Source organism: Dama dama, chromosome 7 (genome assembly GCF_033118175.1).
Source record: "Dama dama isolate Ldn47 chromosome 7, ASM3311817v1, whole genome shotgun sequence".
NCBI classification, from domain to species: domain Eukaryota; kingdom Metazoa; phylum Chordata; class Mammalia; order Artiodactyla; family Cervidae; genus Dama; species Dama dama.
This window is the reverse complement of record NC_083687.1, coordinates 36,892,183-36,917,278: the sequence shown is the minus strand read 5'-3', so window position 1 is coordinate 36,917,278 and position 25,096 is coordinate 36,892,183. Positions and strand designations below refer to the sequence as shown.

Sequence of the window (25,096 nt, the reverse complement as noted above, 5' to 3'; positions counted from 1 at the left end):
GCCATTTTAATTTCCACCTTTTTTTTGTTGTTGTTGTTGTTGTTGTTTTTTAAGATTTATTCCTATTGAGATCATACAGTATCTGTCTTTCTCTAACTTATTTCACTTAGCATAAGGCCCTCCAATTTCATCCATGCTACCACATATGGAAGAATTTCTGTCTTTTTTAATGGCTAAATAAAATTCATAGATATATAAATAAACATCACATTGTTTTAATCTCTTCACCTTCTGAGAGATACTTAGATTGTTCCTATAATACATTGTTTCTAGGCTACTGTGATGGAGAAGGAAATGGCAACCCACTCCAGTACTCTTGCCTGGAAAATACATGGACGGAGGAGCCTGGTAGGCTGAAGTTCATGGGGTCATTAAAAGTCGGACATGACATCACTTCACTTTTCACTTAAATGCATCAGAGAAGGAAATGGCAACCCACTCTAGTGTTCTTGCCTGGAGAATCCCAGGGACTGGGGAGCTTCGTGGTCTGCCGTCTATGGGGTTGCACAGAGTCGGACACGACTGAAGCTACTTAGCAGCAGCAGCAGGCTACTGTCAATATTGATGCAGTGAATATGGGAGTACACATTTCTCTTTGAGATAATTATTTCATTTCCTTTGAATATATATTCAGAAATGAATATATATCCAGAAGTGTGAAATTTCATGAGAAACTTCCTGAAGGTATTCCATGGGAGTTGCACCAATATACATTCCTACCAATAAGCATTAAGATATCCATTGTCTACACATCCTCATCACACTTATTTCTTACATTTTGGTAAAAGCCATTTAAACAGGAGTGAGATGGTATGTGTTGTACTTTTGATTTGCACTTCCCTGATAGTGATGTTGAGCATCTTGTCATATACTTCTTGGGCATTTCGTATGTCTTATTTGGGGGGAAAATTGTCTATTCTCTAAAAAATAGCATGCATTTTGTATACTGTATTTGAATATATAAAACTCAGGTACATACCCATACACCAACAGAAATTATAGAAATAAGAATAATTCCATTTATAACTGCATCAAAAAATTAAAATACTTAGAAATAAATTTAAGCAAGGTGTTGAAAGATCTATGTATGAAAATATTCAAGACACTCACGAAAGAAATGTTTAAAAGACACAAAAGAAAACATGTTTCATATTTATTGACTGGCACGAAAACAGACACATGGATCAACAGAGCGGAACGACAAAGCCAGAAAGAAAAGCACATCCATATATTGTTGGTTAGCTTATGACAAAGGAGCGAAGAATATCCAGTGGGGAAAGGAAAAGCTTTTCAAAAATGGCAATGGGCAAACTGGATAGCGCTATGAAAAATTGAAGCTGTGCCCCTGTCTTTTAGCATACACAGAAATCAACTGAAAAGGGATTAAAAAGATGATAATAAGACTTGAAGCAATTAAACAGCTAGAAGGAAACATTGAGGTAATCTTCTTGCCATCAACCTTTGCAATGAGTTTTTGGGTTTCATACTAAAAGAAAAGCAACAACTGCAGAAACAAACATGTGGGACCACAACAAACTCCAAAGATAGGAACATCAACAAAATCAAATGGCAATTTACACATTGACAGAAAATATTTCCAAACCATATATTTCATAGGGCTTAATATCCAAAAATACCTGAGACATACAACTCAAGGGCAAAAACACCAAATAATCCAAATTTTTAATGGAGCATAAGAAAAGTAAGAGTTTCAATAAATCTGAAGATTAGACTGTAGATGAGAGACACAGCAAGGTTTTCCTGCTAGAACCAGAAAAACCTGTGCATTGCTGGCATTACTTCCTTCATTCCCACTCACTTGTTTGACAGTTACAGTTCACAGTGTACATTGTTCAGTCAATAGAAATCACCCCACAGTGAGCTATAATATGTGCCAAGAACAGCCTCACAGATGGGGAAAAAACAACTAATATTTGCATAATTACTAATGAGGCATATCAGAAGGAAGGGAATTTCCAGAGTTGACCACTCCATTGTTTTCTGTATTTCATTTCAAAAATGTGCCACCTAGTAAGGAAAATGAGTTAAGAGACCTCACTAATATATTGACAGAAAATCAGTTACACACTGAGGAAACCAGATCTGAAAGAGACACGTGCACCCCAGTGTTCATCGCAGCATTGTTTATAATAGCCAGGACATGGAAGCAACCTAGATGCCCATCAGCAGATGAATGGATAAGGAAGCTGTGGTACATATACACCATGTAATATTACTCAGCCGTTAAAAAGAATTCATTTGAATCAGTTCTAATGAGATGGATGAAACTGGAGCCCATTACACAGAGTGAAGTAAGCCAAAAAGATAAAGAACATTACAGCATACTAACACATATATATGGAATTTAGAAAGATGGTAACGATAACCCTATATGCAAAACAGAAAAAGAGACACAGAAGTACAGAACAGACTTTTGAACTCTGTGGGAGAAGGTGAGGGTGAGATGTTTCAAAAGAACAGCATGTATACTATCTATGGTGAAACAGATCACCAGCCCAAGTGGGATGCATGAGACAAGTGCTCCGGCCTGGTGCACTGGGAAGACCCAGAGGAATCGGGTGGAGAGGGAGGTGGGAGGGGGGATCGGGATGGGGAATATGTGTAACTCTATGGCTGATTCATATCAATGTATGACAAAACCCACTGAAATGTTGTGAAGTAATTAGCCTCCAACTAATAAAAAAAAAAAAAAAAGAAAAACAGTTTCAAATGGAAGCATTAGTGGATTGTAATTGGGGGTAATTTATTACTAGTGTTCAAACTCTAGTCCTTTTGATTCTCTACTGCATCAGGTAATAATTTATTATAAATATTAATAGCAACATAGAGACACATACTACTAAAGTTATAGTGAATAGAGAAAGACATAGAATATATTAGGCAAGAAGTGAAAGTATGGGAAGTCAGCAATGGTAGTAAAGTAAAGGGCAGTATTGCATTGAGAGGAAGGAAGGTTCTCAAAGCTTCTTCAAACATCAAAAATGAGCCAGATGTGAGGAATTAGCTTTATTTGTAAACCAGAAACTCTACCAGAAGAAATTTAAGTTCCTAAAAATATTATGATGCTAAAACCCACAATTTAGACAGAGAAGAGGGTAGGGTAGGGTATATACACATTCAAAACTCTCCATTGCTTAGTGCATCAGGCACTCAAGGACCACCCTCACTGAAGTCTTTCTCTATAACTCAACCTACAGGTACCCTCATAGAGAAAGAGATAGCTCTACTCCACAGGGAGTTGAGCCCTACTTTTATGGCCTCCTGGCTTTCCTTAAGAGGCATTCGATGCAGCAGATTTCCTCCATCCCATTCCATCCAGCTGACTCCCCACAGTAAACAGGAGTCGTCACCCTGGGATCATTCTGCAGTCCCCATGGCTTCAGCTCCCAGCTTCCGTGGACACCAGTGGATTTACAACCCTGTCCTAGGTATGAAAGGCTGCAGCATGGCTTGTCTCTGTGGTTCTCACTCCATTCAGACGGTCGCTGATTAGTTAGTTCACTCCCCAACAGCTTCAAATGACTCCCCCATTCCAGTGGACGGCCATAGAGACGGGGATCTCTTCCCTGCACTTCAGCTCCCTCAGCCCCAGGTGCAGGTTGGTCCCACGTGCTCTCCTCCTTCTTTCCCCTTCCTCCTTCTTTCCCCTTCCTCCTTGTCCCTTCTTTCCTTTCTCCAACCGAGTTCTGTGTGGATCCGGATATTCCTTCTCAGTAGTCATGGAGTCCTGCCAGTATTCACCTGGTCTTCTGTGAGAACTGCTGTGTCTTTAGACGTTCTTGATGCATCGGTGGAGAGAGGTGTACCCCACTTCCAACTACCCAATCGTCATCTTGTCAACCCCCACTTGTGTATGTATTAGAAATGAGTTTCCCTTTCTATTAAGTAACATTGCAATCACCACACCTGTTTAACTTTTGCTTCTTGAGGAGAACACCGGTAAGTTCCACTCTCTTCACTTGAGTCGGTCATTCTGTCGTGTGCAACTGTTTGTGACACCATGGACTGTGGCACACCAGGTTTCCTTGTCCATTTGAGACACCCAGAGCTTACTCAAACTCATGTCCTTTGAGTTGGTATGCCAGTCGATGATGTCCACTCTCTAAGAGATTATTTTTTTGAGATTCCTTATAATTGAGATCATATTGTGTTATTCTTTCTCTGACTTAGTTCATATAATGTAATTCCCTCCAGCTTCTTCCATGTTGCAATAATTGGAAGGATTTCTTTCTTTCACTAATGGCTATATAATATTTACCTATATATGTCACATCACATTGTTTTAATCCATTCACCTGGTGAAAGATACCTAGGTTGTTCCTATACCAAGGCTACTGTGAATAATGCTGCAATGAACATGGGAATACAGATCTCTTGAGACAATGATTTAATTTCCTTTGACTATATATCCAGAAGTGGGATAATGTATCACATAACAGGTCTCTTTTAAATTTCTTGAGGAACCTCCACTGTATTTTTCCATGGAAGTTGTACCGGTATACAGCCCTACCGACAGTGCATAAGCACTCCTTTTTCTCCATATCCTCAACAAGATTTGTCATTTGTTACATTTTTGGTACTAGCCATTCAAATAGGTATGAGCTGATATCTTTGTACTTTTGATCTGCATTACCTTTGATTATTAGCGATGCTGAGCATCTTGTCACATACCTCTTGACCATCTATATGTCTTATTTGTGGAAAAATGTCTATTCTTTAAAGATGTAGCATACATTAAGTTTACTATATTCCAATATACAAAACTTTGTTGTCTACCTATATATCCACAAGGAACTATCAGAAATTTGAATAAAGAAAACAAGCCCATTTCTATTGCATCACAAAAAGAAAACACTTAGAAATAAACTTAAGCAAGGTGTTAAAAGATTTTACAGAAAACCTTTAAGACATTGATCTGGTGAAGGAATTGGCAACTCACTCCAGTATTCTTGCCTAGAAAATCCCATGGACGGAGGAGGCTAGTGTCCATGGTCACAAAAAGTCACAAAGATCACAGAGTTGGGCATGACTGCGCGACTTCCCTTCCCTAAGACACTGGTAAGAGTAATTTAAAAAGAGCTAAAGATACGTAAAATTAGGTTGTCTATTCAATGTGATTCTTGAAGTAGGATTTGTATTACTACAAACTTCCCTCTTAGAACTGCTCTTGTTGCATAATATAGGTTTTAGATCATCATGTTTTCATTGTTCTCTGTTTCTAGGAATGTTTTGATTTCCCTTATTTCTTTGGTAATCTGTTTATTATTTAGAAATGTGCTGCTGAATCTCCTTGTGTTTTTGTTCTTTAAAGTTGTTTTTTTTCCTGTAATCTACATCTAGTCTCATAGTGTTGATGTCAGAGAAAATGCTTGATATAATTTCAATTTCCTTAAATTTACTGTGGTTTGATTTGCACCCAAGAAGAGGAAAATGTTGCATGTGCACTTGAGAAGAAAGTGTACTCTGCATTTGGATGGAATGTGGTGAAAATATCAATTAGGTCTGCTTGCTCTAATATTTCCTTTTAGGCTTATTTTCCTTATTAATTTTCTGTTTTATTGATCTGCCCATTGGTACAGGTGCAGTGTTAACATGCCCTACCTTTATTGTGTTATTGGCGAGGGTGGGCTGACTTGGGAGAATGGCATTGAAAGATGTATATTATCACATGTGACACAAATCGCCAGTCCAGGTTCGATGAATGATCCAGGGTGCTCGGGGCTGGTGCACTGGGATGATCCAGAAGTATGGGATGGGGAGAGAGGTGGGAAGACATTTCAGGATCAGGAACACATGTATACCCATGGCAGATTCCCATCAATATATGGCAAAATCAAAACAATATTGTAAAGTAATTAGCCTCCAATTAAAATTAACAAGATAAAATAAAATAGTAATACCAACATAGAAACGCATAGCACTCAAGTTACAGTAGATTGAGAAAGAGAAAACTTATGAGGCAGGAAGTGAAACAACAGAAAATTAGCAATAGTATCAAATGAAGGGGCAGTATTGAAAAGAAGCGGCAGAAGGAAAGCATAGTTCTGTAATTTTTTGGAGACAACGCGGAAAAGCCAGATGGGAGCCAACCAGCTTAAGCTGTATTCTAGAAACCTCACCAGAAGGAAAATGAAGTTCATAAAAATATGCTGATGCTCAACGCCAAAATCAAGACAGTAAGCGAATAGGGTAGGGTATATGTAGATGCTGAGAACTACTCAGATTTAGACATGGAAGCAAATACACTAATGAGCATCAGAAAAATGAAAGCTCAAAAGGGTCTAAAAAGTACATCGTAAAGAGACTTGGTAGTCTGATCAAAAGAATAAGAGAATCAAATTAAACAACCAAAATAGAAAGACTAGTGCACATGATAGAACCAGAGAATGCTCAGGAGAGAAAGTTTCGGACCTAGTGGACCAGCGAACAGAAGCCTCCAGCATCAGGAACAGAAACCCTGAACAGGACTCATGACTGTGGGCTTCTGGGAACGGCCTCAGTTTCAAAGTTTGGGCGCTATACCGCCTAAAGGCGAACGCAGACAAGGACTGTAGCTTGCTATGACACTGAGTCACAGACAATATTGTTGGTTAGTTTACTTTTCTCATTCAACTATAAAGTTAATGAATCACTAACCAATGATAATTGACACCATCAGTTTGCAGTCAGATCCCCTTTAGTCATAGAATGGACATCTGAACCTGTTATATGATCCCCAATAACAGTTTTAATAATTAGATTTATTGATGTTTAATTGAAGGCTAATTGCTTTACAATACTGTACTGCTTTCGGCCAAACATCAGCATGAATCAGCCATAGTTTTACCTATGTCCCCTCGCTCTTGAACCTCCTTCCCACCTTCCTTCCCATCGCAGCCCTTGAAGCTGTTAGAGAAAAATATGGAAGGCTTGACAAATTTGTGTGTCATCCTTGGGCAGGGGCCATGCTAATCTTCTCAATATTATTCCAATTTTTTAACATATGTGCTACCAAAGCAAACACATAAATAACAGTTTAACAGAAAAAAAAATCATATAGTTAGTCATCTATCAACAAATGATCAATTACATTAGGAATTAGGGTATTCTGTTATATTTACTGCCACTTATAAAATTGAACTGTATAAGGTCCAAAGTTCCATGTAGGAATTAAGCATATATTTATTCATAACATATATATACATGCACAGAATATATACACACAAATACGTCTATGTTATACAAGCTATTATTCTCCTTGCCTGTCACAATAAGCTCTTTAGTTGATGAGGGAGATAGTCCCAAATTTCTCCAACTTATATGTCTTCTTTTTGAGAACCACTTCTTTGATTTTCATCACCTAATTTTAAATAACCATTTTATTCTTAGATACCATGCCCCTTTAAAGTAAGTAAGAGCAGAGAAAACCTAGTAAATGCTGATATCTTATCCTTCATTAAATTACCACTCTTCTGGTAAACTGGAAAAGTAATTATGTTCAGATCTCATTGCTGCTTAGTCACTTCAGTTGTGTCCGACTCTGTGTGACCCCATTCCTGAGATTCTCCAGGCACGAACAATGGAGTGGGTTGCCATTTCCTTCAGATCTCATTAGGAGGATAAAATTCCTGTTTTATCAATTCTCTTGTCAAAACTCAATTCTTGCTAACTTCAGTCTTAAATTCTGCTTACTTACAAAGGACGGACAGGAAAAAAAAATATTAAAATCACACTTGCAAGAGTCTATAATTTTATGCTTCCATTGGCTAAAAGTAGGGCCAGGAATAATTTCTGAAATATTGCAATACATCATGGAAGCCTGAAGGTCTAGTTCTCCTATCAAAGAGGAGATGTTTGGAGATGGTTCAAAAACTAAGCCCCATGGGCTGTCAGATGTGCTCCCAACCAGACAGATGAAATTTTCTCGTTAAAACATCAAAGCCAGGAAAGGCAGACCTTGTTCGCAGAGCCAGTGACGGGGTCCTGGGTGCTGACCAGGTAATATTCTTGGATTACCATTTGGAGATTTACCTGCCATTGTCTCAAAGAAACAAATGCAATGAGAAGATTAAAGATGCATAAAGGTAGAAGAGCTGTCAAGGTGCCTAGAATCAAGAATAGCCAGGAAAACCACACCCCATACTGATAATTGTCAGACTTTAACGATGAGTGTTTTATAGATAGAGCAGAACAAGTGGATAAAACCAGTGTTCTAGGGTCACACCTGCTTTGCAGTCAAAGACAAAATATTTTTCGCTTTAGGCAGAATCATCACAGCTCCTGATGTGGTCCTGGTTCCACACACACAGACCGGGAGCCCACAGGCATGTGTGATGTGACATCAGGAAGTGAACAGATGACTGCATTGGTGCCCAGTCAGCTCCATCTGCTAATAATGGGACCTGGGGGAAATTATTTGCCCTCTCCAAGGCATCGCATCTTCATTAACATAACTTGATGATCATAGTGAAGATGAAGGCTATCTCACCAGGTTACTGTGAAACACAACTTTTAAGATGTTTTAAAGCTTTGGGGAAAGTATCAAAGACATGCATGGGGTTACAAAGCTGAGTTAGCAAATCTAAGGTACAGTACCTTTTTCTCTTAGTATTCTCTCTGTACTCAATAGTAGCAATCAGTCAATCATGTGTTTACTCTTACCCCAGCATGATGGTAAACCACACAGATCAACTGGACACTTCTTGTCATTTCAGTGTCTAAAATTCAAGCACTAGTCAGTGTAGAGTGAAAAAATTACAAACTCCTAGATGGCCTCGCTGCTCAGAGTTGCAGAGTCCCAACATTACTGTTTTAAAAGAATGGCCTAAACTCTCTGGCTCAGAATTAAGTTCCAAATGTTTGCAGAGCACAGAAGTACTTCAGGGAGCAATACACAAATGTAGGGAGTAACCTACTTCTCCAACTATCTATCTGTGCAAATATCATCATCCATCTAAATTCACACAGAAGGCACTACTTCTTCCCCACCCCAGCTACTACAGCTCCAATTCCTGCTCAGAGCAACAGGGAAAGAAAAGGCTTCCCTCCACAGGATGGATTTGATAACCTCAGGTGACTAGATCATCTCAAAACGGCTCATGTTTTTATTTTAGCAGGGTCTTGCCTGCTCCTGCTGCTGGTCATGTCAAATCTGCTCCTGTGCCAAGGCAATGTATGCCCATCCTGCAGTCCTGATGTGTTTGGCGTCCCCCTGAAGTTCCTTAGAAAAAGGTTTAGCCGTACCTCCAGGCTGTCCCACGACATGCATAACCTTTCCACAATAATGTTCAATGAGTTTGTAAGTACTGTGGTGGTGGTGGTTTAGTTCCTAAGTCGTGTCCGACTCTTGCTACCCCATGGACTGTAGCCTGCCAGGCTCTCAGAAGGGACCTTAGTGTAAGTGACTGGGCCATACCGTCCTTTAAACAAGAGAGCTGCACCAGCCAAAGTTCAAATAACACACTCTCTAGGTTAAAGATGCTGTCAGCTCATAAGATGTAGAAATTGAAGAAAGGACCAGTGTTGTGAAATCTGAAAGATTCCTAAGAAGTGCAATAACTTTTTCAATTTCCTTTCATTCATTTTCTTTCTTTAAATTTCCAAAATAAATGATTTTGTATTTGTCAGCTAGGAATGCCATAAAAGAATACAATAGACTCAGTGGAATAAACACGAGAAATTTATTTCATCCCAGTTCTGGGAGCTAGAAGTCCCAGTTCAGGGCACCAGAAGGTGAGGCTCTGCTGAGAACTCTTTCTTCCCAGGATGGCTTCTCCATGCGTCCTCACACAGGGTGGGGAGTGGGGTAGACACACAGAGGAAAGGACACAGACACAGAGACAGAAGAGAAAATTCTCTGGTGTTTTGCTTCATGGAGACACTCAACCTATTGGATGAGTGTTGCACCCTAAGAGCTCATTTAACCTTAACAGGCTTTGCTGGTGGCTCAGGTGGTAAAAAGACATGGGTTCTATCCCTGGGTCTGTAAGATTCCCTGGAGAAGGGAACAGCAAGCCACTCCAGTATTCTTGCCTGAGAAATCCCATGGACAGAGGAGTCTGGTGGGCTATAGACCATGGCGTGACAAAAAATCGGAACCCTTTTCAAAACACAGTTCTTTAGCAGTTCGGGCTCTAAGACATGAATTTGAAGAACACACATTCAGTCCATAATACTACCTGGCATAAAGTAGTTTTAGATGGGACTGGGGAAAAGGAGCATGTTGACTTTCTGGTCCTTTAGTGTCTCTCTGGGTTTTCTTCTCCAGGCTCAGAGTAAATAGCCAATAAGTGAGAACTGCTCTGCAGTGAACTGGGTGGATGGAAGATGTTAAACAAAGCTGAATCCCGGTCACAAAAACGAATACTGGTAGTTTTTTTAATGCTACATATTATTGTTTTAAGATTTGCAGTGACTAGATTTCAGCTACAATAGAAGGGGAGTTTACAATTGGAAACAATTATTCTCTTTCTGGTGAAGGTATTTAAAAGCTGTATGTTAATTCTTTTAGGTCAATCAAGGAGCACACAGTAGAGCAGACAGCTAATAAAAGGCGGTGCTAAAGGTTTCTATTAAATTCATTTAGTTCTTTTTAAACAATAGTTTTGGTTTTATCCTTCATTTTTGACTATCCATTCTTTTCCAACTCTTCCTAGTAATCTCTTTAAATGTTCATAACTTCTGCTAAATATTAGTTTTTTTCTATCAATATGCTAGCTAGATTTCTCTACTCTTATTATTCTCAGTCCATTGTTTAGTATTTCCTATAACTTTATGCTATATTTTTCTGATGTACAACTTTGTCACCATAAACAACATTGTATTCTGTACCTGGGATGAACACTACGCTTTTTGGTGAGCGGGTTCAGAGATAAGTCAGAGTCATTACTGTATTATTCCTTATAAGGGAATATATTGGCTCCTACCCACAGTAAACTTGAGATTAAATATAGGTGCATGCATGCATTCTAAGTCACATCTAAGAGTTGGACCCAGCTCTTTGCAACCGTACTGACTGTAGCCCAACAGGCTCCTCTTTCCATAGGATTTGCCAGGTGAGAGTCCAGGAGTGTGGTGCTGTACCCTCTTGCAAGGGATGCTCCTCACCTAGGAATCAAACCTGAGTCTTCTTATATCTCCTGCATTGGCAGGAATGTTCTTTACCACTACTGTCACCTGGGAAGCACCAAGTACTGGTACAAAAGTACTATATTTGGTTCAATTACTAAAAAATTTTTAAAAAAAGATAGTGATCAAATACAGAAGGGAAAAGTTTGGACTTAGAAAAGTTAGATGTAAAATCATCTTTGTAGAGACAATATATAGAAAACGTAGGAAAAGAATGACTTTCAAATTTTTTGATGCCCCCCATTAAAAAATTACACAAATAAGAAGCATGTTAATGTTCTGGTAACGGGTCCATCTACTGAATGCCCAACAACCCTAACTAATTGCCTGATCACTTTCAGGATGAAAAGTATTCCCAGAGTAAACCTGAGTATATCAATGCCACCAATGACTGCCACACAAATCCCCTCCATGCGCCTGAAGAAAGAGAAAAAGCCCAACAGATGAACGTGAGTCTTTCACCTGGGTTTTTCACTGATTCAAATGAGACAGTATGTAGCTTAACAGGCTTCAGATTATTAGAGGTAATGGTAACTGTACATGCAGAAAACGGTGGAGGAATTGTAAGCAGTTGAAGAGAATTATATTATGTAGTTGATGAAACATGAGCGAAATCAAAGGATGACTAAAGAGCTGTAGTAGCAAAACAAATAACAAATTTACAAATTGTCCATGTAGACATGTTTAGTTCAAGCAATGCATTAGACACAGGATTACAGCTGTTATTCTGTACAGAAACAAGAAATGAGTGGGAACTTCCAGGTTTAAAACATAAGATTGCAAGATTCATGAATGTGTAAGAAACACACCCCAGGTTTGAGTACTCCCTGTTACTAGTGACTTGTACCTGGGAGTCCTATACTGCACCCCCAAGCCAGTGCAACTGCCTTTCAATGCTCTCCTGATTCTGCTTCTATTTCTCTGATACCTCCTTCATTCGTCATTCTCAATGACTCCTCTGTCACCTTTTTTTTTTTTTAGTTTGTAAGTTTCCCCCACAATGGCCTATATAACATTGCTTTGCTTCTCATGGCCACAACAACTGGCTCTGTTCTGAGGACAACACAGTTTATATATCAAGCCTCAATCATTTCTGGCAGCTCCAAATTGTCACCATTATAATCTCTCCTTTCTGATTTCCTGCATTGTCCTTCATCCTAACATTATTTAAAATATTTTGACATGCATCCCGCCTTAAAATTCTATCTTTTCTCTCTACAACTTTCTTAATGATATCAGCATTCTTTTCCTCTGTTAAGCTCATTAATAATGAGGATGATCAAGTAAAGGAAAAGGCCAAAGAGCAGGAGGAGGAGGGATTTTTCAATAAGCTTGAATTTAAAGTTTATTGAGAGTTACTACATGGCCATACATTTTACTAAGCACTTTATGTGCATTACTATATTTCATCCTACTCAGTTCTCTGTTCTTTTCCACTAAAACAGTTCATGGTTGTAAACAAATCAAGCATATTAACTAGAGATATTCAGACCCCAGGATTTTCATGCTGAATTCTAATACTAGTAGTGAACCTGAGGGGAAAACCCTCCATTGTGAATCCCACTGATGCTGTTACTAAAGACAACGCTGTGCCATTTTCTGCCTGGACACGTGTCAACAAGACAGACTCTTCTGATACCAGCATGGGGGCTGGTGTTGGGATCAACTGAGGAAAGAAAGCCTGTTTAGGAATGTCATGTCTTCTTCGTTGTCTCTTTGTTGTAATATCATAAAACAAATTACCAATCCAAAATCAATATGAATGACTCATCTGATTCATTAATATGAAAGAATCACTGGGTGACAATGATGTGGGCACAGGTAGAATGCCTCTTTCCTGGGTCAGGTACTGCAGGCACATACTGACTTGTCATAAAACATTTAGATTTCTCTCACACAAATATAAATCATCAAAGAAGTCACTGAGTGGTTGGTAGAATTTCAGAGGAAAAAGAAAATTCATGTTATAAATTAGAACTCATCAGAAGAATTAATTCCTAAAATAACCCAGATTTTTAATAATTCAGTGAAGTGTGAACTAAGAGCTTACCTTTTATAATTTTGCAACTTTTACTACCTTCAAAAATCTGTGCATACACATAGGAATAACCAAACGTCTTTTCGGTCATCTGCTCTGAGCAAAGATCACATGTTACCCAAACCACTGAATTATGATTATTTTAATGTGACTGTTTCTTATGTTTGCTTAGAATGAAGACCTTACTAAGTGGATACTCATGTTACAGTACCTCTGGATTGCTCCTTTGTTTGATCTAGCCCATGAGCTGCGGATTGAGAAAGACCTCACAGATACTATCATATCAAGTGCCTTAGAGAATACTAAAAAATCATACCAACTTCAAGCAATCTTAGAGAGGCGATTCAGAGAGGTGAGCATCCTGCAGAGGGCTTTCTTGCTTTGTTCATGAATGAAAGAGTTGACCTCTGTAATGCATAAGGAGTTTTGAAATATCTCATTTTGTCAGAAAAAGATTCATGAATTCTATATGCTAGACTGCTACTACATAAAGCGGGAGCCTAGTCATTCATAGTGATAGATTCTATTGTAAAGGATTCAGAATTTCACTGCAATTATTGACATGTGCAGCCTTTCCTGTATTGCACACGATTCCACCAAAAGCTTGCCTCTTCCTGGGCACAGATGGTTGAAATATTTTAAGAGTAAGAGAACTAGAGAACAGAATTTCCAAGCTCAGCATTTTCCTCAAAGTATCCCAGGACATCTACTATTGAAGTTCCACTTGTCTTCTTTCTCTGTTCTTCTCAAATCAAAGGATGAAAGTGGGAAGGAAGAAAAGAGAAAGTTAAAACTAAACTTGAGTTATGTTTCTACTTTTTAGATTCCTAATTGTTTTCTCATAGGCTGGCTCCAAAATGCATATCTAGAGAGTTTTATATTCGTATGTCTTCCCCAAATCTTAATTTGAGAATTACAAGGGACAAAGATAAGGAAATACTAATAAAACACATAAGAAGTCATTATCTTTTGGGTATTCAGATGATTCTTCCAATCTGGCGGAACTTTTCTGTGGATCGCATGTACTGGTCAGGATACCAATCCCTGTTGTCCAGCGATGAAGATGTACGTCATTCTACACTTTATAACCTGTTCATGTGCCGGAGAAGGGATTCACGTAAGGTTGACATGTACAGCAAGATCCTGGCGTGCCGAATCAGCGACGAGTGCTAAATCACATCCATCCCATCCAGCTCTGAGATGGTGCTAATGATCTATATCTTAGCAAGCTTCTTTGAAATTTACAGCTTTTCCATGCATGCTCTGTGAAATGGGTCTCCTCTTAAAAAAATAAACACATTCTCTGTAGAGATGTCAAAATCTAAGAGGGTAGTTTGTTAAAGTTTCTATTTTCATTTAATCAAAAATCAAAAGAAAATCCACCCGTACATTTTAGAGAATGAAGCTCCTTTTAAAATTAGTCACAAATAGCAGAAGCTGGCATTACAAAGACCATTAAGAGATAACGTAAGAATCACAGAAAACTATTCTGGGTCAAGTTATTATTATCAAAGTATTAGACAATTGTTCATGGTTCTGGTCATGCTACCAAGAAGACTGATTCCTCAGGATTCTTTATGAAAGCCAGCCATGAACGGTCAGCCCACTGTCACAGTGTTACACCAGACAGGATCACTGCTTCGAACCTTTGTACAAATAGCATGAGGTTTACGGAACTGTCTGAAGATTGTTAGGATGCTGTCTTAGTCCTTCTGCATTGCTATAAAAATATAGCAATTATATTTTATAATATAATTATAAATTATAATTAATAATAATTATAATATATAATATATTATAATTATAATATTCATTATATTATATTAATATTTATTATTATACTTATAATAATTATAACATATAATATATTATATAAATATAATATATAATAAATTATATATAATATATAGTGATTCTGCTATATATAAAAATATAGCAGAATTATAAAACAGTGGAAATGGATTTCTACAGTGTGGTCATGCAGGGTCCTTTCTGGTCACACACTTCTTATTGTATCCTCACACGGGGGAAGGACTCAGGAGCTCTGTGTGTCTCTTATACATAAAAGAACTCATCTCATTGAAGTGGCTCCATCCTTATAACTCCATCACCTCACAAATGCACCCTCTATGGATACTATAACCATGGGAATCAGGATTTCATCATGTGAAATTTCGGAGGGACACAAAGTTGAGACCATAGGGATACAAACGTGAACCGGTTCCATCCTCCTCCAGTGGCTGTCTTCACCCACACCCCACTGCATCCTCATTTTCTGCATCACCTTGCAACCAATCCATATATTCTATCACTCTAGGTTTCACAAGGCCAGGTCAGTCAAGTGTCAACTCCATCTCATATTCAGCCTATTCAGTGTTTCCCTCTCCCCTGCTGAGGCCCAGGAGACCTACCAGGAAGCTTCAATGTGTCCATTTCTGCAAGGTTCCTTCTCTCTCCCTCTCTGGATCTTCATTCCTTGGGCCATGTTGGAACACGGTAGATGGTAACGAGGTGGGAAAGTTCTGACATCACTGGCTTACATGGTGCTCTTGTAGCCTTCTCTTGGTCCAGACGGACTGATCTGAAATGCCCCCTGACTGACAAGTGTTTCTCTTGTGGGGGATCCTTGTTATTATCCCGGACTTTCACAAGTTGGGGATCCCCAATGCCATAGTTTCCTTTTTAATCAGGGGAAATGTTCTGGTCCCCACAGCTCACCACCTGCAGTTGTCAGCACAGCCTCTCTGTTTCCCTCACTCTGCAAGCACCATCTGGAGAAAATTAAGTAGCCCACAGTCAGCTGCCTACTAGCTGACCCACAGGAAACCCATGTATTATAAACACTCTGAACCATTGAATGGCAGAAATACTGGTGTGCATCTGTCCCCACCTGGGGCCTCAGGACAAATGTCCAACTGGTCATATAGATACCGAGTAGGTCAGAAAGCTGGATTTAAAAACACATATCTGAGAAGTGAGATACCATTCTCTCTTCCTTTTAGAGTAACAATCCTAGGCAGTAATTATTTGGCCTTACAAACATGCTCTAGTAGGTCCCTGAATTATAAAATCCTCCAAATAAACTGAGTCTCTACTGGGACTGGAGCAGTGTGACTGGATTAGGCTTGCTCAGCTTGTTCCATAGCCTCCAGACAACCTGGGATGAGGGCCAATCTCTTGACTGGCTCTCCTAAGAAGTCAGTGATGTTGCTGGGCTGGTTGTGCAGCATCTTTAGGGCTTTACGAGTAATTTCTACTAAACAGAAAGTGGGAAATCAACAGGTAGATGGGAAAAGGAGATAAATAAGAGAGAAGGAAGAGAAAGACAGAAGGAAGGAAGAGCAGCAAAAGGAAAGTGAGTCAAGGACTTGGATAGTGAAGGATGAAAAGATGTTAGAACACTGCATTTTTAAGGACCCAAATATATACATACACACACACACACACACACACACACACACACAGAGACACACACAGACATATATATATATATATATATATATAGTAAGAGCAAATATCTCATATTTCCTTTTATTTCCATTTTCTCTTCTCTCCTCTTTTTCCTGAAATTGTCCTTTATATTAGGAGAATTCTTTTGTTGTTACTAAAGGTCATAGTTCTATAAATGAACAAAGCCTGGCAAGTCTTCAGGACAGAATCCAGCCAAATTATGTTCTTTCAGGCAAAGACACATTTCACTCGCATACAGAACACTGTCCAGCAAAACCAACCTCTTCCCTCATAGCCAGGGTTATTCTTGCCTGAGTTCTGCCCCTGTGTCTACCTGAAATGAACCAAACCTTCCAGAACATGACAGAATACTCTGCCCCAAAGGAATGTATCAAACCTTCCTTTCGGAGAATATATATGCCAATTTTCATTAGGGAGAATCATATATGCCAATTTGGATAGTTTGTCTTTATTCTACAAACAATAGGAAACCAAGAACATTTAGTCCAAGAGAGCAGAATGTCCAGAATTAGAAAAGAGAAACTTTAATGTGCATTGAGGAGTTGTGGCTGTTAGGACTTGTAGAGAATAAGAAAGAGACCAGAAAGACCTGGGAATATTATGACATTAAAAATCAAAGAGGGTTCTGCCAAGTCAAAAGAAACAAAGGATGTCAGAGATAGAGGAAAGGAAATAGACCTTGACTACATGCAAGGAATGAGGCAGACATATGAGTCAGAAAAGGCATCCATCAATATGGGTCGAGTTTAGTCAGTCAGTGAAAAGTAAGAGAGAAGGGAGGAGATAAATTAAGGTTTTATCCAAAAGCATCTGAGCTCTATTTTCCTGTTATTTCATCAACTTAGTACCAGAAATCACCAAAAAAGTAAGGTTCTGCAGCAAAAGATAGAAATAAATACTATACGGAGCCTGTGCTAGACCCTCTGGAATACCAGAAGCAAAGCACGACTACCCAGTGATAACAAGCAGTAAGTCTCTAGTCACTTTCAACACTTCAGTAAGACATACATTGTAAAGCATAGAGGATGGATGGAAATAAAATGGAAACAACCCATACCTTTATAGCGCCAGCCTAAACAAAACCTAAAACCAAACCAAAATAGAGGTAATGGTCCTGTTAATCATGTGTCCACTTTCTCCAAGCGTTCCTCATTCCTTTTGCCTGAATCCTCCCTTCTTTGCTAACCCTTCATTGCCTTATTCTCAGCAGACAGTCATGTAATTCCTAATCAAATAAATAATTAAACAGTGTGTACTCATGAAATATATTTGTATGGATGGACTCTTCAAACTGAAAAGGTGTCTAATCCCCTGAAAGTAAAACTCTAATACTGGAAGGAATCCTTCCAGCCTCTTTCCAAAATGCCCAGCGGGCAGCAACTGTGAGTGTAGCTACTTAGACATGTTCTGCCATAATTATAACCTGTTTGGATAGTGAAGGCAGGAGATGGATGAAGCACTGAAAGATGTTGAGAAAGAATTGCATGAACAAGTGGAAAAAATAGCAGAAGCCTTAAATACCGATCTATGCCTGGACACCATATCATGAGTGATGGGAGCCAGGTAGGCCTAATCAGGGATGGATTTTTCAAGAAAGCTCTATGTGAGTTGGCACTGAGAAGTTTGATTCAGCTCAACTGTTTCAACATGATTCTTTGATTCTAAGACTCAAAGCCACTTGTCTTATTTAACTGCACTAAGTCAAATCTGCAATATACTTATTGCCTATTCGAACACTGCTAAGAGATCTTAGAAGTTCTCATCTCAAGAAGAAAATTATAACTATATCAAGTGACAGATGTTCACCAGACTTATTGCTGCAATATGTATCAAATATTTACACTGTATACCTGAAACCAAAATAACATTATATGTCAAAATTATCTATGTATAATGATACCTGAAACTAAAATAGCATTATTTGTCAATGTGACCTATGTATAATGATCATATAATCATTATGTTATATACATAACACATATGCATACCTTCAGTTAAGTTCAGTCACTCAGTCATATCCAACTCTTTGATAACCCATGACCTACAGCACATCAGGCTCCCCTGTCCTCCACCATCTCCTGAAGCTTGCTCATACTCATGTCCATTGTGTCAGTGATGCCATTCAACCATCTCATCCTCTGCCATCTCCTTCTCCTCCTGCCATTCATTTTTCCCAGCATCAGGGTCTTTTCCAATGAGTCAGTTCTTTGCTTCAGATGGAAAAATATTTGGAGCCTCAGCTTCAGTATCGGTCCTTTCAATGAATATTCAGGGCTGATTTCCTTTAGTATTGACTGGTTTGAACTCCTTGCAGTCCAGGGGACTCTCAAGAGTCTTCTCCAACACTGCTGTTCAAAAGTATCAATACCCTGATGCTCAGTTTCCTTATGGTCCAGTTCTCACATCCATCCTGACTACTGGAAAAACCAAAGCTTTGACTAGATGGAATTGTATTTATATATATAAACATATATGTACACACATCTATGTAAGGAAAAGTTTTGAAAAGGAATATAATTCTATTTTGGATAGAGAAATCAAATCAACTGGTATATATAGTTTTTTCAAATGTGCATTTTAGCTATCATTGGGTCTAAAGCCTTTTCTTCATATGTAGTTTATGTTCATGATGATAAAAGAAACAGAAACGTGTCTTAACCTTGTAACATAAACTGCAAAACACTTTATTTACAATAGCTAATAGAAACCACAAAATTTTGAAACACATAGGCTTGCCCAGTACTCTATTGGTCATTAACCAACTGATCATTGACTTTATTCCTCCTTGACTCAGAAACTCTTATAGGTGCTTAGTTTACATCAATAAACAAAGCAGGCAGACAGTTACCCTCATGAAACAGATAGTCCAGCTGGGGGAAGACAGATAATCTGCCATAAACATGAATCCAGGTACATTATATGGTATGTTAACAGGTGATCTGTACTGTGGGAAAAGAAATAGTAAAGCAGAGGATGAGGTTTAGGGAATGAATGTGAAAAAAGCGAGGTGATTTAAAGAAAAACAACTTAGATCACATTGAGGGGAGCAAACATGCTTTCTTTCTTTCAAGATTCCAGATTTCCACTGTCCAGTCAGGTCTCTTGGTCTTCTACCCACCTTCAAAATATTTCCGTCTCTGAGGCTCTATGCAAGCTCATGCAAACATGGGTGTTCTGAATATTCTGCCTCTCTTCATTTGAACTGGTTTCATAAACAAATTTTTGGTAAACTGCCCCAAATTAAGTAACATTTTATGCTGCGAATTTTGATAATTTTCTCTTTCCTGAAGAACTAATCACCAATTATTTTCCATTTTACAACACACTCTCAGTGACTTATTATATTATGTAAAAATATTATATATGAAATACTATTCTAATATATTGTGACATTTAAAAAATATGCACAAAATATAACCATTTTTATGGCCACTGGACTAATGGATTCTAATGTACATGCATAATTATACCAGTTGTTTAAATATAATAATAAAGGAATTTCTTTTATGTTTAGCTTCAATCAAAGTTCTCAGAATACCACAAGGGGGTCAAGAATATAATTATATGTGAATAACTCTCTTCGTAGTCAAATATAAAATTTTGAGCTCAATTAAGTAATCATCTTTAGTTCTTTTGTTATTCCATCAACTTATCTAATGGTTAGTAATCCAAACTCTACAATAGATATCTTTTTTTCAGGGTTTAACTCTCAAATCATAATAAAAGCAGAGCCACGGGCTTGAAAAAAATGGCCTAGTGATAAAGTTGGGTTAAAGCTCAACATTCAGAAAACTAAAATCACATCATCCAGTCGTATTACCTCATGGCAAATAGATGGGGAAACAATGGAAACAGTGGCTGAGTTTATTTTTCTGGTCTCCAAATTACTGCAGATGGTGATTGAAGCCAAAAATTAAAAGACGCTTACTCCTTGGAAGGAAAGTTATGACTAACCTAGACAGCATGTTAAAAAGCAGAGACATTACTTTGTGAAAAAAAGGTCTCTGTAGTCAAGGCTATGGTTTTTTCCAGTGGTTATGTATGGATATGAGAGTTGGACTATAAAGAAAACTAAGCCCAAAGAATTGATCGTTTTGAACTCTGGGGTTGGAGCAGATTCTTGAGAGTCCCTTGGACTGCAAGGAGATCCAACCAATCCATCCTAAAGGAGATCAGTCCTGGGAACTCTTGTTGAAGCTGAAACTCCAATATTTTGGCAACGTGATGCAAAGAACTGACTCATTTGAAAAGACTCTGATGCTGGAAAAGTTTGAAGGAAGGAGGAGAGGTGGACAACAGAGGATGAGATGGTTGGATGACATCACCGACTCAATGGACATGGGTCTTGGCCTCCGAGAGTTGGTGATGGACAGGGAGGCCTGGTGTGCTGCAGTCATGGGGTCGCAAAGAGTCAGACACGACTGAGCAACTGAACCAAACTGAACTGAAATGGCCTAGAAGAATAAATTAAATATCCTATGGAGATATATATGTATATATACACACACACACACATATATATATATAAATATATATATATATATATATACATTTGTAACGAAAATTAATGAAAAAATACAGAAGACTTACAGTTCACTGAAACAGAAAGTGTACTCACTCAGAGCTGAATATACATATAATCTAGAAAAAATACTTCCTCAGCTACTGATGACTTCTGAAGAAAGGGATTACATGACATTCATCTCTAGCCTACTGTGGACTCCTTTCCACTTCCCTCCTCAACTTCTCTCCATGAAATCTCCTCCCTAGATTATAAAACACACTTTGGGCTTCTGGTTCAGACACGATGACCTTGATCTCTTTGTGCCCACTCCTCTGTAATTCTGGAAATAAGAAGAGACCACCAAAGGGACCTTTTATAGTTGACAAGAAGACGGGGAACAGTTTAGGGCCTGAAGAATGGAAGAGAAACAGAGCAACATGTAACAGAAGACAACCCAGGCCCAGCATTCCTGACCTCCAACCTAGCATCAGAAGGCAGCCTGAGTGGGGCTGTTCCTCCCAAGGAATAAATGTGAAGGAACACCAGGTGGTGGTTTAGTTGCTAAGTTGTGTCTGATTCATTGTGACCCCATGGACTGTAGCCTAACAGGTTCCTCTGTCCATGGAGTTCTCCAGGCAAGAATACAGATTCCCATGTCCTTCTCCAGGGGATCTTCCCATCCCAGGGACTGAAGCCAGGTCTTCACAAGGCAAGTGGATTCCTTACTGTCTGAGACACCAGGAAAGCACCAGAAATTTAATAATGGCATGGATATTTGGAAATTAAAAGGATAAAAACATATGTGAATATTAGATAAAGTAAACTTTAGAGTGAAAAAATATCTAAGGACAATGGAATACAAGACATTACATATGGAAGAAAAAGATTCAATCCAGCAGGAACACATATTAGTCCTAAATATATATACATCAAACAATATAATCTCAAACTATTGAAGCAAAATTAGATACATCATATGAATATTCCTATACCCTTTACTGAGATTGAAACTATGACATGAAACTTTTGAAAAAGAAATCATCAGTCCAAGATAATTTGACTAGAGATTTCTAACAAATATTTTAAAAGGTAAGATCAATTTGACATAATCTCTTCAAGAAAAAGAAAGAGTAAAAACCATTTTCAACTAATTAGATGCGGCCAGTATTGCTCTATATCAAACTCACACAAAGGCAGTACAAAAAGGAAATTTCAGACTAACGTCTCTGACAAATTTGGAGTTAAAAGTTTTCACTCTCACACATATGAATCAACCAAATTAATTCAACAATGGATAAAAACATCTCTTGATAGTTTCTGGTCCCTGCCTAAATCTGGTCACATCACCTATCTCTTCAAAGGGTTTAAGTAAATCAACTGACAGACACTTCAGTTCAGTTCAGTTCAGTAAATCAGTCATGTCCGACACTTTGCGACTCCATGAATTGCAGCGCGCCAGGCCTCCCTGTCCTTCACAAAGTCCCAGAGTTTACTCAAACTCATGTTCATCTAGTGGGTGATGCCATCCAGCCATCTCATCCTCTGTCATCCCCTTCTCCTCCTGCCCCCAATCCCTCCCAGCATCACAGTTAGGGTCCCAGTAAGAATATTATCATACCAGAAATACAGTGACAAATCCTTGAGTCTAGGTCAAATCAGAAACTGACTTGTCCCATTCAAGTTAATCCTACCCAGTCATTTTCAGTGTCTAGCAAAAATCACTGCAACTAGATTCATAAGATAAAGAAAACATATCTACTACATAGATATGGTGGGTGTGTTTGATATTCTTTATTTGCCCCTGAGGAGCCCTCTTGATCATTTTCTATTATGTTATGAACCTTTGGAGGCTGAGAAGACCAGACTTTATCCCTCTAGCTCTCCTGGCCTCTGACTTCTACTTGAGTTTGGCCAGTGGTGGACAAAAGAAATTGTTGTCAGTGGAGAAAGGATTGGTGGATTGATTCTTTCTTTTGACTCCCTTCTTGCTGGGAAGGTGCCAGATCTCTCCACTGAAGCCCGGAGTTCTGATCAGAGGCACTTGCTTTTAGCTGCAGCTATGTACAAGACTCTTTAGAGACTGCAATATCCATTCTCATCTTTGCCCTGTGGCCATAAATGTGTTCATGCACCCCTGTTCTTGCATGCCTCAAAGAGTTTTTCTTTTCGTTTTAAGCTTTCCTTAGCTCTGTTACAGCTTCCAAATCCTTAGAGTGCATTGTATGTTAGTCTCTCAGGCATATCTGACATTTTATGATCCCCATGGACTGTAGCCTACAAGGCTTCTCTGTCCAAAGGATTCTTCAGACAAGAATAGTGGAGTGGGTAACTGTTCCCTACTGAATGGGTCTTCCCTGACCCTGGGGAGCAACCCAGGTCTCCCAGATTGCAGGGAGATTCTCTATCATCTGCGCCACAAGGGAAGCCAGTTTTCTTTATTTTCCTTATCTGTGTAAACTTTCTTGATTTCTGACAATGATAGGGGTGGCTATGGAGCTGCTAGATAAAGATGGTCCCTCAAAGAGCTAATGCTAAACTGCTTACAACAGGAGGGGGACATCTTTCTTCCTGACTCCAAAATCATAAATACAAGAACATGTCTCAGGTCGTGTAAAAATAAGTGCTGAGAAATCAATGACTTAAGAATGAATTTGGTAAACGTGCACAAACTTTAAACTATAAGATGATGAATAAGATCTGAGGATCTAATGTGTAACATGGTGACTATGGTTTGTAATGTGTCATTGACTTTTGTGGGGTTGCCCAGGTGATGTTAGTGGTAAAGAACCCTCCTTCTAGTGCAGGATGCATAAGAGACATGGGGTGAATCCCTGGGTCGGGAAGATGCCCTGGAGGAAGGCATGGCGACCCAGTCTAGTATTCTTTCCTGGAGAATCCCCATGGACAGAGGACCCTGGAAGGCTATAAAGTCCATGAGGTCACAAAGAGTTGGACATGACTGAAGTCACTTAGCACACATGTAAGAGAGGAAAACTTAAAAGTTCTCACCTCAAAGATCTTTAAAGGTAAATATGTGTGGTGATATTAATAGTTATGTTAATTAAATCATGAGGGAATCCATTTTCATGTATACCCATTTACATTGTCATTGTGCTTTAAATATCTTGCCATTTTATCTGGAAATTATTTTTTAAAAGACTGAACAAAGGAAAAAAAAAACAAGAATTTAAATGCTTTTTATATAATATTGTAGATATTTCAGCCATTATTCTTGGTATGTAAAAGGGTTTTATTTTTTTTTTTTTTTTAATTCCAGATAATAACCTGTGGGATTCACTGGATATACAGAAATGGAAGAAACCTTGGAAATTATGTAGATAATCCTCCCATATTAAGGATATATAGGTAAATCCAAGAATGATTAAGTCACTTATCTAAACTTATAAAAGTCAATGCAAAAGTAGCAATAGAAACCAAGTTTCCTAGGTTTAGGGGAAATTTTACCGAATTACCCGGCAAATGGAAATATCTCCTATGCTCTGCAAAACTTGATTCTTATCTCTTTCACAGAAGTGATCATATTCCACTTTGTATTCATTGTCCAGTTAGCATAAGTTTTACCAAGTAAGTTAAATTCCTTAAAGGTTCAATCCTGGCAAATCGGTTCTTCTCACTCTATATTCTCACTTATGGCTGAAGCTCTTTATCAATGCCATTTCTTCTCCCTGGAACACCCTTGCTGTCTTACCTCATGTCTTCCCCGACATCTTTCAGATCTCAGTGAAAACCACTTCCAAAAAGCAGCCTTTTGTGATTCTGAGACAGCTCAGGTCTCCTTGTTATGAGGACATATGGCATTCTGTGCTTTTCCCTGGTGACATGTGTCCCAATTATGGTGCAACATTTAACTTTGAAATTTACCTCATTTCTGTTTTTCTATTAAAGTTTAAGTCCTACTTACAAAGTCCACATGTGTGCTCTTCACTATTGTCCAT

The 25,096-nt window shown here is 38.6% G+C and overlaps 1 protein-coding gene and 1 non-coding gene across 2 annotated transcripts; one reads left to right on the top strand and one right to left on the bottom strand.

Moving 5' to 3' along the window:
• Nucleotides 1-3,274: 3,274 nt before the first annotated feature.
• Nucleotides 3,275-14,338, top strand: LOC133059175 (placental prolactin-related protein 3-like). Its single transcript, XM_061146201.1, has 5 exons — nucleotides 3,275-3,449; nucleotides 9,117-9,298; nucleotides 11,469-11,576; nucleotides 13,338-13,517; nucleotides 14,147-14,338. The coding sequence occupies exons 1-5, from the start codon at nucleotides 3,275-3,277 to the stop codon at nucleotides 14,336-14,338; spliced, it is 837 nt and encodes a 278-aa protein (XP_061002184.1).
• LOC133060009 (U6 spliceosomal RNA) lies at nucleotides 6,916-7,024 on the bottom strand. The gene has a single exon (XR_009693679.1). It is a non-coding gene; the product is annotated as a U6 spliceosomal RNA (small nuclear RNA).
• Nucleotides 14,339-25,096: the final 10,758 nt, after the last annotated feature.

Coding starts and splice junctions, on each gene's coding strand:
- LOC133059175 (XM_061146201.1), top strand. CDS start 3,275: ATGGCCTCCTGGCTTTCCTTAAGAGGCATTCGATGCAGCAGATTTCCT. Junction 3,450..9,116: donor GATTTACAACCCTGTCCTAG/GTATGAAAGGCT, acceptor TTATTTTAGCAG/GGTCTTGCCTGCTCCTGCTG. Junction 11,577..13,337: donor AAAAAGCCCAACAGATGAAC/GTGAGTCTTTCA, acceptor ATGTTTGCTTAG/AATGAAGACCTTACTAAGTG.